The sequence below is a fragment of the Petaurus breviceps genome, unplaced genomic scaffold (genome assembly GCF_028583685.1).
Source record: "Petaurus breviceps papuanus isolate PSGF00001 unplaced genomic scaffold, PetGlider_PUasm1.0 185, whole genome shotgun sequence".
In the NCBI taxonomy this organism is placed as follows: Eukaryota; Metazoa; Chordata; class Mammalia; order Diprotodontia; family Petauridae; genus Petaurus; species Petaurus breviceps.
In genome coordinates, this window is record NW_027185797.1 from 9,353,323 (window position 1) to 9,368,276 (window position 14,954).

Genomic DNA, 14,954 nt, shown 5'->3' on the forward strand with positions numbered 1-14,954 from the left:
TGTGATTTAAGCCCCTGGTCTTCAGAAGAGCATTATCCCTCTTTAATCATCCCCTGGTCTATAACAGTGGTTTTAGCTCCATTTCTTTCTTTGCCACAACTGTCAATCGCCCTCTTTGGGCTTCTAGACCATGGAGTTCATGTGTCCGGATCAATACCAGTAACACCAATAATGACAATATTATGAGTTAGCAATTCCGTGGTGCTTCTAAGGTCTGCAAAATGCATCATGTCTACGATCAGCAATGGGGGCACAAGTCTCCAGCTAAGATTTCTCTACAATAATGAAATCACACATTTAAACCAAACCCCGCAGTGATCTCCCCCAAACCCCTCTGTTTTGGGGTTCAGATGAGATCACACATAGACCTTAAAGGGAGATCAGAGTGCCAGCTTTTATCATTATGCCGAATTTAGAAGGATATAAACTCATAGTTTGGGCCTTTATGGAAAGTTAGAATGAGAACAATCCACATTCATTAACATTCTTAACATCAACAGAACTAGAAAAATCATTAATAGGGGTGGCTAGGTGGCCCAGTGAATAGAACACTGGCCCTGGACTCAGGAGGACTTGAGTTCAAATATGGCCTCAGACACTTGACACAAAAAACTAGCTGTGTGACTTTGGGAAAATCACTTAACCCCAACTGCCCTCCAAAATGCAAAAAAAAAAAAAGAAATATTATTAATAAATAAAACTTCTTAAGAATCAACAGACATAGAGTTCTCCTTACATGTCAGTGTTACTCCAAGAGAGGGAAAAAATAACGGAGAGAGATTTTGCTGGAAAACATCTAACAAAGATCTAAGCTACTAGGGAAGGTCTAATTAAATTAGTGCTTAAACTTCTTAGAGACCTCATCTCTGATTATTTTTCAAAAAGGAACTGACCTATACATGTCACTTCCCTAAAACTAGAAACCACAATGATGTTTCTGGTTTTGTTTTTTTTTTAATGATTTGATATTTTAAAGGGATAGGGAGAGGACATGTGATTTCTCTGGTACAGGTAACTCCTAGGTGTGGAAGGCCCCTCTACCAATGCAGGTTCTCTGCAACTCAGAACCTTCAGAAAGCTGCCCAGATCACTCGTGGGATGAAATGCCAGGCCCTGAGTTAGAGAGCCAGGAGGTACCCAGGCAGAGACTTGAGCTCCATCCTTCCTAGTTTTCCATGTTGGCTCCCTATCCACTGACTCTATTAAGGGGACCCAGGGAAGAACCTGGAAGAAGTGTCTGTTTCCTTTCCTTTGGGCCTTGGTTTCCCCCTCTGTAAAACAAGGGAGCTGGATTACCCTACCTCTGAGATCTTTTCCACCTTTAATCTATGAGCTTTCAAATACAAAGCCTCTGTGGCCTAAATGGATGGTTTGGAGAGTGGTCTGACTAAGGTCACCTGTATTCTCAACAGCCATTGCCATTTCATCTTTTTAGACTCAAAGAAACTGACATCCATGAACACAGTTTGACTCTAGACCAAACTAGGAAAGCCACCAAGAACGAATGAACGAACGCTGCAGATGTGAAATAATAAAGTCCGAAGGGCGCCCTGGCTTCCTAGAACACAGCACCAGGCTTTTCCCACCACTGCTGGCTGCAAGGGCCCTTCCCTCTAAGGACACCTTCCATCCACTCCTTAGGTACCTTGTCTATTACTGTTAGCTCCTATGCTGCCCCCACCCCCCTGAGACTGTGAGCTCCTGGAGGCTGGGGACTGTGCTTGCTTTTTTCTCTAGATCTTCTGTGCTAAGCCCAGGGCCAGGAGCATGGGAAGCCCACCCCGGCTTACCCATAGACTGACTCCAGGATAAGCAGAGGCCACGGGGAGGGGCCGCTCCTACCACTCAGGGGCTGCTTGGTTGGTACATGATTATGCTGAAGGGGGTGGGAAGCAGCCTCTCAAGATCAATGGCCACCTGGACAGATCCATAAAGATTCCTTTACTTTTGACAGAAAGAAAAGCTATTTCTTTGGCTGGAATAACAACTTGCCTTTATAGAGTGCTTGAAGGCTTGCAAAACACTTTGTACATGTTATCCTTACAACACCCCTGGGAAGCAGGTGCTATTGCTAGCTTCATTTTACTCAAGAGGAAACTGAGGCTGAAGAATTTTGCTCAGGGTCACACAGCTAGTAAGGGTATGAGGCAAGACTGGAACTCAGATCTTGCTGTTTCCAAGTCCCTCTGTAGCCACTGTCCCACCCGGCTAAGAAGATTCATGTCTGGTTAGGACTCTGAAGTCCTTTTAAACTGAGAGATTATGGGATTCAGTGACTACAACATCAAAAAGTCAAGTTAAGGTGCTTATTTCTAGATGGTACTAGACCTGACCCACTGAAGACATGTAAAGGGACCCAGTGTCAGAAAAACAACACGGTTTCTCTTTAACATAAGAAATCAACATATCTTTAACATAAGAAATTCAATCAACATTTGTTGTTTATGGTATGCAGAGTGCCATTTTGTACAAGGTTTAAAGATATGCTTCCTGACTTCAGGGAGAAAACATGACAGACAGGAAAATAATGATAATACTGTAACACATGTGCCTTAGCAAAGGCAGCCAGATGGTGCAGTGGATAGAGTCAGGCAGACCTGAGTTCCAATCAGGTCATGACTAACTGTATGACCCGGGACAAGTCCCTTAAGGACTGAATGGATAGATATTTGTCAAGTGCTTGGCAAAGCTTCGAGTGCTCTATAAATGATGGCTACTATTATTATTATTATAAAACCATATGTGATGTACATAAGAAGAGTGAAAATTCTGAGCTTGGCCCCCAACTAAGACTCCTAAAGAAGAAGTATTCCCTGGGCACAGAGGCAGGCAGGCAGTGCAGCCCCAGGGAGGGCAGGGGGCACCACAGCTGCCTGCCCTTCTGCAAGGTCAGATACACACTGACAGACTTCAAGAGAACCTGCAGAACTGTGTGACTGGTGGACCGTTTTTAAGGGCAGAAAGAACCTACCTCTCTTGCCTTATCTTTCCAAATTTATAGACTAATAACTTGAGATAAATTCTGGGCAGGTCTCTGATGTTCTTGGTAAAGCTCCGCCTAGTCTTCCTAAACTAGGAAGCTCTCCCACAGTTACACATCACAGGGCAGCCCTTCATCTCTATCACAAAGGGTTTCATTGCTGAAATGTCACTAACTCATCTTAACATTGAAAACGGTACCATCTCTGACAATCTTAGCTGTAGAGTGGGTGCCAATCTACAATAGGAAAGCATGTTTCTCATGGGCAATTCCTATACCGATGAAATCTCAGAGCCAGAGAGGAAAAGATTGAAAACAATAAAACCTTTCCACTGCATTTCATTATTTTAAGAAACAAATTTATCGTGCTGGTTCTATCACAGATAAGTACTCCATGAGCCTGCTACCCTTGAGCCTGTGGTTCAGATACTGGGAGAATGTTTAAGAAAAGAAATGTTGTCTGCAGCTGGGGTTATTAACATGGGGGTCCATGCCTAGATTTTGTGGGGTCCTTGAACTTGGATGGGAAAAAAATTACACCTTTATTTCAACATACTTGGTTTCCTTTGTATTGGATCTTATTTTATGCATTTAAAAACATCCTTCTGAAAAAGAGGTCCTTAGGTAAGTTCCACCAGATTGACTGCCCAAGAAGGCCACAACACATACCAAAAAAGTTTAAGAACCAGGGGTGGCCAGGTGGCTCAGCGAGTAAGAGCACCGGCTCCAGTGTTGGGATGACCTGGGGATCATATCCAGGCTCAAATACTTAGCACCACACTTAGAAATAATTGGCCGTGTAACCTTGAGCAAGTTACTTAACCCCGATTGCTTTAAAAAAAAAAGTTTAAGAACCCCTCGACTAAAGCTGGCACTTAAGATATTTGATTTACCTCGTGGCATCACCAAATATATTGTAAATCCCTATGTTGTTTCGTTGCATAATCTTTACAGTTGGATTTATAAGGTGGCACAGAATCCTTGTATTTTAGACCTAGACAAGAACCCAGAAATCTCGTGGAGACCCCTCATTTTACAGAGGAGAAAAGAGGTCAAGAAGGGCAGGTGATTTGCCAAGAGTGACTGTTACTGACAGAGCCTGGATCACAGCTCACTTATGTATAATGAAGTGGATGGATAAGGAAGAGCTGGGGCATCCATGTGGTGGATTTCTATGCATCACCAGGGTCATTATTAGTTATTAAGAAAGATGATCCAGCCAGGGGGCTCTTACCGTCCTTGGGCAGTCCACTAGCGACCCCTTCTTAGAAGGAGTCTTTCAGATGCATAAAATAAGATCCAAAGGAGACAAAGGAAACCAATTAGGTTGAAATAACGGTGTAATTTTTCCCCATCCAAATTCAAGAAATCTAAGCATAGACCCCCATATTAAACCCCTGCTTTAGACAACGTTTCTTTTCTTAAATATCTTACCAGCATTTGAACCATAAGCTAGAGGGTAATAGGCTCTTGGAGTATTTCTGTGATAGAACCAGCATTGATAAGTTTGTTTCTTAAAACAATGAAATGCAGTAGAAAGGTTTTATTGTTTTCAATCTTTTCCTCTCTGGCTCTGAGATTTCATTGGTATAGGAATTACCCATGAGAAACGTGCTTTCCTATTGTAGATTGGCACCCACTCTACAGCTAAGATTGTCAGAGATGGTACCGTTTTCAATGTTAAGATGAGTTAGTGACATTTCAGCAATGAAACCCTTTGTGATGGAGGTGAAGGGCTGCCCTGCGATGTTTAACTGAGAGGTGGCTGAACATTTTAGAATATAACACGTAGGAAACCAATATATTAAAATACAACTATATATCTATCTCTCTATAAGTTTACAGATCCTAGGTTAAGAACCCCTCACCAACAGATCTAATGCTTCCAGGGGAGCAGTAAAGATGTGTAAATCATCTTTTTCAAATATCCATGCCTTTGACAGCTTTACAGTGATACCACAGGGAAAGAAAGAAAGAGACCTTGCAAATTTTTTCCTGTGGAACAAAACTGGGCAAAGTGGGGGAAAGAGAAAAGTCTGGCCAGGGTGAATCCTTCTGGTTATTATGTAACAGTATCTTGACAGCTCCTAAATATCGATGTTAATTAGAGCTTGGTGTAATCTTTCACCATATAGTTTGGGCACATAAATACAGCTACATTGGGGTAATGGAGGCAACCAATGGTTCCTATAGGCTAGAAAAAGGAAGGGCCCATGGATACAATCAGCGAATCAGCCAATTCATAAACATTCATTGTTATGAAACCTTACTATGTATCAGGCCATATGCTAAATGCTGGGGATAAAAAAAAAGAAGCAAAAGACAGCCCCTGCCTTCAGGGAGCTTCCAATCTAATGGGGAAGAAAATATGTAGAGAAATATATATAAAGAAATCTATAACACAGGATAAAAAATAACATGGTGGCTTTGCAGAACACTAATTGGATATTTTACATTTTGAAAAACAAGTTGTTTTAGACATCACTTTAGGCAATTATGTTTATACACTAAAGTTAAAATCATATTAAATTCAAAAGCAAAGTAATTAATTTTAAATGCATATGAAATAAATGCAGCAAAATATAGATTACTCTGCACCGATGCCAACAGCACATTTTTACTCTAGCCGAGGTATGGTTTAATAATCTCATATCAGTGAAATCATTACCTGAGAGCAAGGAAGAGCTGTGGCAATGACATCTGGCTCACTTACTGAATCCTTATACAGTCTTTTGTGATCTTCTCTTTAGTTTAAAAACCCCACACTCCAAGTGCTCCAGATACTGAGGCTTGCTTAATGTGGGATGAGCAGACCTCGCACAATGCTGATTACATGTGAAACCTAAACTCATCTCAGAAGTCATTAACTTTATCAGAGGGAAAAAATAAACCACCCAATGTTTTGTTAACTCCTTGATAACTGTCACAAACATATCCAATTTACAAACTGAGTTTATACCAAAACTAAAAATAAAATTATTTTCTTTGTGATCCTATATCTGTCTTGAGCTATTTTCATCTTCTGATCACATCCCTCCCCTGCTCAAAAACTTCCCTGGCTCTCCATTGCCTCCCAACCTGCTTCACTGGACATTCAAAGCCCTCTGAGATCTGGCTCCTCCCAAGCTCCCATTACCCCCACTTCTCTCACACTGTTCCAGGTCACATTCCCCCTGCTCTAGCCAGAGCAGACTATCTGTCAAACCCTGAACGTTTCTCTGCCTCTGAAGCCTGGTGCCAGCGCTTCTGTTATCCTTACCTGCCCTCTCCACCCGATAAAACCAAGGCCCGGCTTACACGCGCTCTCTGATTTTACCTCTCCCCTCCTTAGAACTGCAAGAGACCACTCCCTTTTGTGAACTCAGTCCTTGAGGCAGTGGTTTTGGGCCTTTGTGTGTATTCTATTTGTCTAGGCCTAAGATCCCTTATAAGAGCATAAACTCCTTGAAGGCAGGGACTCCACCTCAGGGCCTGCTCAGAGAATGTTTGCTGAAGGAATGAACAGATTGATCAGACTTATATAACATTAGGAACTCAAAAACATGAGTGAAAATGAATACTCGGCGTCAGGAGACCCGGGATCGGTTCCGGCCTCAGATACTTGGCACCCACACAAAATAATGGCCATGTAACCTTGAGCAAGTTACTTAACCCCAATTAATTAAAAAAAAAATAGAAAATGAATACTCGTGTGATCTTAATGCACTGCAATACTGATCAGTCCTGATGCTCACAGAACGGAAGCTGATGAAGTCTCTCTCCAGATTTTTTTGTAAAGAACATGTTTTACAGAGAAATCGGGGTTTCTGTCTCAGGGTGTGAAGAAGAAAAATGGCACCAGCTCCAACAACCAAACACCTTCAGGGTGAGCCTGGGTTCTGGATACCAAGACAGGGAGGGAGAAGGGCTGAAGGGCTTCTGTAGGTTCATTCTTGTCATTTCCCAGTAATAGACTGTCAGCTCCAAGAGGGCAGGATGGTGTCTAATCTAAGCTCAGGCTGTCCCCGAGCGCTCAGCCTAATGTCTGCACCCCACAGAGGCTAAATGAGTTCTCTGTTGAGGGCTCAAAAGTAGAGACCACTATGTGAGGATTGCAGAACTATTCAAGTTACATTTTTGTCATTCACATACTTGAATGAAATGAGTGCCACTCCCCCACACCCATTTCACTGGAGCTACTGTACCTCATGGGGCACCTGGAAGGGCTGCTTCCAAGTCGGGGTGCTGCGGATGCCGTCCCTGTCAGCCGAGGCTTGGTTCTGACTGCTGGAACAGTAATGGTCATCAGCTATGGTGATCTGCTCATTCTCCTCAGCTTCCAGCTGGCTCTGGTTGAAGCGGAGGGAACCTTTGAGGATATCTTTGATCTATGGTTGAAAAGCAGAAGAAGAAATGAAAACAACAGAGGAGGCTTTTTGTGTGTTTTAAAAACAATAGTTCCATCTCTAGACTTGTTACAAGCAGCTTTCTTCTTAAAGGCTGTCCTGGATATGGCCAAGGAAGTCAACGTTCCTGTTGGAGGGTCATGAGGGCAAAGCCTCCCAGGGCCATCCACAGCTGGCTGTCGTTTTCAAGCAGGAGGTGCCACTGTTCTGGACATCTATCAATGCCACACACCCTGAACACCTTGGACAAGGATAAAGCCTCTGGGATGAGACCTGAGGGTAACCAGTGGACATCTGTGTCTTGTCTCAGACTTTTTTTATAGATACCTGGCATATAATGATGATTTAAATTTAGGTGCAAAGATATCATACTGGCATTCATTTTGAAAGCACAAACACTAGGTGAACAGACCAAGTGAGTGAATAGAAAATAACATTATAAAAAGGCACCTGCAAGAAATAGCTCTGCTGATGAGTGAGTACTAAGTGTGGGGGATGGGTCAGGGGCTGTGGAGGTGGGTGTAGGGAGGAAGGGTGTCAGGTGTAAGACCTACTAACTGGGGGAGGAGCAAGGGCTCGGCAGGATAAAATACTGCAGCCAGAGGGCACTGGCTCAAGAGGAGACAGGATGCGCTTCAGTGGGATGGTGGAAGGAATGAGCGGCCACGTTGCCATCCACACCGGGAGTTTCCAAAGTTGGCACAAGATGCACACTGTGGACTTAGGGATGATTCCATTTAAAGACATGTACCTGTTTCAATCCTGCCAAGGACACCAGTATTTCATCTTCTTTCTCCAAATTTTCTTGTAATATGACATCCTGAATATTTCCTGAAAGAAAAAAAAATGAAATTCTGTTAATTGATATTTAGATTAAATGTGTTACTGCCTTTATCCTAAGCTCAGACACATTCAATAGTTTTTATTAAGCTTCATAAAAGTTTAGTAATGTGCTGTGGCTTGAAAAGTGTTCTCATCAGCTTTCCTCCTGAAAGCAATCTGGCCCAGTCTGACTGGGCTTTGTTAAAGGGGCAGAGAAGCGGACCAGCAGAAAGAGAACGTCCAGTCCAACCCTATCATTTGATACAGGAGAAGTTAAGTGGTCATACCACTAGTGAAGAGAAGTGGGTTTCAAACATGGGGCCATGGACCCCAAATCTCACGCTGTTTTGATTACATGGCATCGTCCTGATTGTTACATAACATTACAACAGGGTTTTCCAACACTAATGATGAGTGGAGGGTTCATAGATCTTGTCATTGTGCTCTAAGAGCCAGGCACATACTGGGGAATTAAAAATACTTGTTGAGTTGAAGTGAATGAGGAAACTGAGGCCCAGACAAGTTAAGTAACTGCTCTAAGGTCACACAAGGAGTAAATGTGAGAGCTGGGATTTGAACCCTGGTGTTCCAACTCCGAATTCAGTGCTCTCATGACTATGTGGAGAGTATTGACTAAGGAGTCTATAGCAATGACCTTCAGGGAAAGTGCTGACCCCTGCATGATGACTGCTACTTTACACGCTGAAGAGTGCACTCCGTGCTTAACTGTCAGTAGGGCCAATATGGTTACTATTCTCAGTATAAATTAAGCCAGACAAGTTGCAACTGAATGAAAGGACTGGAGGCTTCCTTCTGGAGAGGCAATTCAAGGCCTCTGCAGAAGAGGGCTCATCATGAACCCAGGAGTAACAAGAAACACCCCCCAGGGGACACCTGCTCATTGTGACTTCCAGCACGCACGGTGAAGGCTGTAAGAGAATCACCTTTAAGAGAGCAGGACCCTCTCTTGCAGAGGGTGAGCAAATACAGAAGCTCTATGAAGAACTAACAAGATCCTCTGAACTAGGTCAACATATACTTCAGTACTCAACGTGGGCACAGGGAGGACTGTAGAAAATATGCTGGAAACCGTGGCTCAGGATGAAGGACGAAGGTGGCCAAAGAACTTTCCTGCATTATTTAGAAATTTCGTGCCTGCTTATGACAAATAGTATCTTCAGGAGGAGTTGGTGCTGGACATGACAAGCAGCACACTGCACAAAACTGAAAGGGGTTGTATCTTAATGGGCAGGGCTGAGATGTCTGGGGACTGAAGGTCATTTCAGAGAGAGCAGAACAGCTCAAGGGAGGCCCTGACACAAAGATGATGGCAAGCTTATGGAAGGCTGTGGACAAGAATCATACAGGAGGAGGAGGGGGCAGGTGGCAGCTGGCCCTGGTGGAGAAGAGAATGCTGAGAGGGAGGAGGGGGCCACCTACTCCAGTAAGCTACTGTGGATGCTGTCAATGGCTGGAGTCATCTCTGGGCCCGCACTGAGGTCTGAGGTGTGTGCTGACTTAGTCTGGAAGACGATTTCACTGGGAGTAGGAGGATCTGGGAGAGAAGCCCTCTCTACCAATGCAGGGCAGCACCTTCTCTCCAACTCAGCCTTGGCTGTGATTCTCAAATTTTCTGACCACAGTCAGTCAGTCAGTCAACATTTATTAAGTGCTTACTATGTGTCAGGCTTTGTGCTAAGGGCTGGAGATACAAAGGCAAAAGAGAGCTCTGCTCTCACAGAGCTCAGTCTAATTGGGAAGCAAGAGATAGAATAAACTGGAGATTATCGACAGATGTTAGGTGCTAGAATTAAGGGGGGCTGGGAAAGGCTCCATGTAACAGGTGGAACTTATCTGGTACATAGCCAGGGGAGCCAGGAGGCGGAGATGAGAAGAGAGCATGCTAGGCATGGGGGGCCATCAGTGAAAATGCCATGTTGGGAGATGGTCTGTCATGTGTGAGGAGCAGTAAGAAGGCCAGTGTCCCTAGAGCAGGGAGTATATGGTGGGGGAGAGGTACAGGGTGCAAGAAGACTGGAAAGGTGTGTGTGGGGGTAGGTTATGAAGGGTTCTGAACACCAGATCCTGGAGGCATCTGGGAGTCACTGGCATTTACTGAATAGGGGATGACATGGTCAGAGACCTACATCGCTTGGATGCCGGAGTGAAGGGTGGGTGGGAATGAGGGGAGCTTTAAGATGGGCAGACCCTCTCATCCCACAGCAGGCTATTAGAACAGTCCAGGCATGAGGTGATGAAGGCCTGCGCTGGGGGGGGGTTGCAGTGTCAGAGGAGAGAAGGGGTGTATCAGGAGACGCTATGAAGGTAAAATTGACAGGTCTTGGCAACAGTTTAGTGTGGGGTGGGAGAGTCGGGGGTCGAGACTGACACCTCCCTTTTGAGTCTGGGGAACTAGGAGGATATCAATGCCCTCGAGAGCAATAGGGAAGTTAGGAGATTAGGGGAAGGGGGAGTGTAGTGAGCTCAGTTTTTGACACACTGAGTTTAAAATAATCTAGTTTAAGAAGTTCAGTAGGCACCTGGAGATGTGAGGATGATGGTCAGCAGAAAGGTTAGGGGAGGATAAGCAGATCTGAGAATCATCAGCTTGGAGATGAATCCATGGGAGCTGGTGAGAGGTCATCGAAGGAAATAGTCTAACGGGAGAAGAGAAGAGGGCCTGGGACAGAGTCTTGTGGGACACATATGGTTAGATCCAGCAGAAGATACTGAGAAAGCAAGATCAGACAAGGAGGAGAAGAACCAGGAGAGAGTGGTATAATGAAAATCTAGAAAGAAGAGTATTAAGGAGAAGAGAGGCTCTTTATAGTCCTAAAAATGTGTCATGTCATATCTATCAATATCCTTGAGAAATTAACTGATAAATTTATAAAATATTAATTCATGAAAATAACATATTTTAATGAAAAATAACTAAAAATTTTTGTGAGTCAAGTGGCATCACTTTACTTTTTTTTTGCAAATCTTTTTAATGGCTGACTTAATAGAAGACAACTGGATTCTCATACCTGCTTCTACATTCAATCTGTCATGACACGTTGTTTTTGTTGAACTACATGAATAAAATCTACTCGCACAAATATGCAGTTAGAAAATGGAAGAGTATTTCAATAGCTAAATAATGTAATGTTTTAGTATTATTATGAAAAGTTTTGACCTCTCAGAACCCCTGAAATGGTCTTGGGGACCCCTTGGGCTCCTTGGCTCACACTTAGAGAAGTTCTGAGAGGTCAAGCTGCTGCTCCCTTGGACAGGTGGGTCAGATTTTTCTCTTGGTGTTCATGTTAAGTTTAACCCTTTTCCTAAAGCATAATTCACAACTGATATCCATTGATATGGACTGAACTTTACAGAACCACCAATGGTGCACTCATGTACTTGTCTTCAGAAAACTCTTTCAGCATCATTCCCGTTTCCTGTCATCTCTGCCAGAGTTTGCGGTATGCAGAGCAGTTTTAATTTGCCTTTTTGGGTTTTTTTTTTTTGGGGGGGGCAGAGAATGTGACTTGGAGCTGGCTTTCACATGGTTGTTTACAGTTTCTAATTCTTGTGAAAACTGTTCCTCTGCTTTGGTCACTTAGCTGTTGGGGAGTGGGTCGTGGTGTTACAGATTTGCCTCGATTCCCTTCATGTTGTAGATATCAGACTATTATTGTTGGGTGATATCTGACACACATAGTTTCCCCATCCAACCCATTTTTCTTCCCTGAGCACTTCGGGCTAAGACACTTTTTGGAAATATTTCTCTCTTGTGATGAGACAACCATCGTTTCTCTGGTTGCTCTGGAAGTTCTGTCGAGGTAGAAGTTTGTTGGTATAATTTAGTTAATTGCTGCTTTAGGATGCTTACCTTTGCACCTTCACCTCCTCTCCTGCTGTGTTAGCGGCTAAGTGTAGCACTGAGCTTTTCTAGAGACAACAGCTTGGACAGCTTCTCTTGTGACCAACAATGGCCTGGATAGCAAAACCGATGACAGCTGCACTGACAAGGCCTCTAAAAAGTTCTAATGCCCAGGTATTTTTGAGTGGCCATCTCCCACTATCTACATACTAATGCCAGAAAAATCCCTCCAACGGTGGAAATTCCCCAAGCAAACAACTGCAGGGTGTGGGGGTGAGGGGAAGCTGTTTCTAATTAGATTTTTAGAAAATAACTGAAATGCAAAAAAGGGTTCAAGATATTACAGACAAATCATGAATCTCCAAGACCTCTGCAACAACAGCACTGTCCTTCACCAGTGGGCAGAATTCACTCTCTGTCTGCAGAACAGTCTCAGGAGCTCCGAACCAACAGCAAGGTCCCCAGACCTCTGCAACAACAGCACTGTCCTTCACCAGTGGACAGAATTCACTCTCTGTCTGGAGCTCTGAACCAACAGCAAGGTTCCAGGACCTCTGTAACAACAGCACTGTCCTTCACCAGTGAACAAATCTGGCAAAACAACATCAAAACAGACAAAGTACCAGCCTAACAGCCATGTCTCCTCAGTCCTTGGCAGCTCTGGGTGGCAGCTCTCAAAAGTCCTGGGCAATTCAAAGTGGCCCTCAGCAATCCTCTCAGTCTCTCTCTGCCTCCAAGATGCTGCTTCCAAAAAGTTCTTCTGCCTCTTTCTTTTCTTGTGTCTCTATAAATTTACATCACCAGCTCCTTCCATTTCAGCCCTCTCTTTTCACATCAACAAGTCCATCCCACAAATGGGATTCACAAGCTCTGGGTTTTAACACAATTAAACCAAAAACCAAGCCAATACAGGGGGATCTTTAAATTCAATTACTATTACATCTGGTCATAAACTTCACAGACTTTTGATGCTACCACAGCTCAGTGTCACAGCACTGAGCCCGAGTTTTGCCAAACACAGGAAGACGGGTGATTCACATACATGCCAGGAGAAGGGAAGGGTTCTGGCACCAGCACAAAAGTATCTGGTTTGAGATATGTTAATTCTGCTTCATTAAAACTGTTTTTGGAGCACAGAAGACAAACTACCATTCTTGACTGTCATATCTTCTAACGTGATTTCTCTTTGGCTCTGTGCAGCTGTCTGGTAGCTCCCGCTGGGTCTATGTGGTGGCCCTCTGGATACTGACTATCTCGCTGACTGACTCAGCATCTGGGGGTGAGGGTAGGGAAGGAGGAGCAGGGGGTGGAGAGCCTGCAGGGTTCCTCTGATTCTACCAAAATATTTAATCAAATGACATGCATCAAATGTCCGCAGTGTAGACTGGGAGCCAGGGTGGGAGTGTGAAGGTCAGACTAGATGCAATTCCTACCATCGAGGAGCACACGTAAATTCTAGTGGAGGGTGGATAAACCACCAGTTTCACTTTACCAGGCGTCCAGAGCATATATGGTCTTCTTAGGCCTCCTAAGGTAGATTATTCACCATCACAAATTGCATTAAGCACTTCAATGCACCTGGAGTTATACAAGGTTGTTGGTATGGCAACCCAGCCAGGGCCTGCAGCCCTCTTGGCATCTGCATTTCAAAACCTGGTTGTTCTGAGGATTTTCAAACCATATTCCCTGTGAGGGTGGGGCAGAGCCGCCCCCTCCCCCGCCCCACCCCCCCCAGCCTGCTTACTGACAGGCAGGGTGATGACTTACTAGAAAGGCAAAGCCAGTCCATGCCTCTCTCTACAGGGACAAATCCTGCTGATTGGGCCTTTTATGTACACAGGAGTGAATGTAAATGGGGAGAAACAGGGTACAGTTTTTATTTATGCCGAACCCTTGACTGCTGTGTTAAGCTAACAGAAAGCAGACTCCAACACAAGAGACCAAGCTGGTGGAAACAGGGATGGAATAATAGATATAATTAGAGGGTGAATGTTTTTGGTTTCACTAAAAGCCTGTAACAATTTGTTCTTTCAATAAAACACACACACACACACACACACACACACACACACACAACGAAGTCAAGAAGACACATCCAAATGTAGGATAATGAAGAGAGTCAGAACAGCGTGACTTCAAAGAAGAAAACGTTGATATGTTTTTAACTGCAGTGATTTTTACACGGAACCCACCAATATCTTCTTCAGTTCTCCGTAATAATTATCATGAAAACACAAGAACACAATTATGCCCCAGGATTTCTTCCTCCCTCCAAGAACACATGGGTAGAAATTAAAAGCACTGTTTTAAACCCAGCCCTCTTCAGAGCCAAGCTGGAGCGAAGAGGGGAGAGGAGAGAACAGAGGGAGAGGGCTCCTTCACTGGGAAAATGCAATCAGTGATTGCTATTTTTAATGTCCAGACATGTCACTTTGGCCTGTCTATGCGTCTCGTCTGTTCAGGGGCAGGCACCTCGTGTCCCTTTTAGTCCAAGCAGAGGCAGGACTATGCAGGGAGCTCCTGATGAATGCACAAATGAATGACTTTAGTATTTATGTCTACTTTAAGTCTGTCAAAACCCTGCCCTCGGGAGCAAGCTCATTTTGGCAGTCTTGTCCCCTTCCACTTGTTTTGGGAGGTCTCCTCAGTGGCTGCTGACACAAGTGCCCACCCAGTGGGAGGGGGGAGGCTGGGGGAGGCCAAGGCTGTGGCCTGACAGGGTAAGGACAGTGCTTCTATGGACACATTAAGGATTCTCTTTCTGTGATTCTGGTTTGGGGATAAGAGCATGGAAGTGAACAAGGCCTCATGGCAGCACTGTCTTTCAGGACTGTCAGACAGCACATCATATTCTTCTAGTACCTTTCTTTGATGGAGATAAGACAGATCTCTCTAACACTGAATC

At 44.2% G+C, this 14,954-nt stretch overlaps 1 protein-coding gene across 13 annotated transcripts in view; it reads right to left on the reverse strand.

The window, feature by feature from the left end:
* The window catches only part of TBC1D5 (TBC1 domain family member 5), a 630,316-nt gene that overhangs the window by 5,543 nt on the left and 609,819 nt on the right, over positions 1-14,954 (reverse strand). For all 13 annotated transcript variants that reach the window (XM_069088446.1, XM_069088447.1, XM_069088443.1 and 10 more), the window contains 2 exons: positions 8,117-8,196; positions 7,165-7,347 (listed from right to left, as the gene is read on the reverse strand). In XM_069088446.1, coding sequence (XP_068944547.1) covers positions 7,165-7,347; positions 8,117-8,196 — 263 coding nt within the window. The remainder of the gene's footprint in view (positions 1-7,164; positions 7,348-8,116; positions 8,197-14,954) is intronic.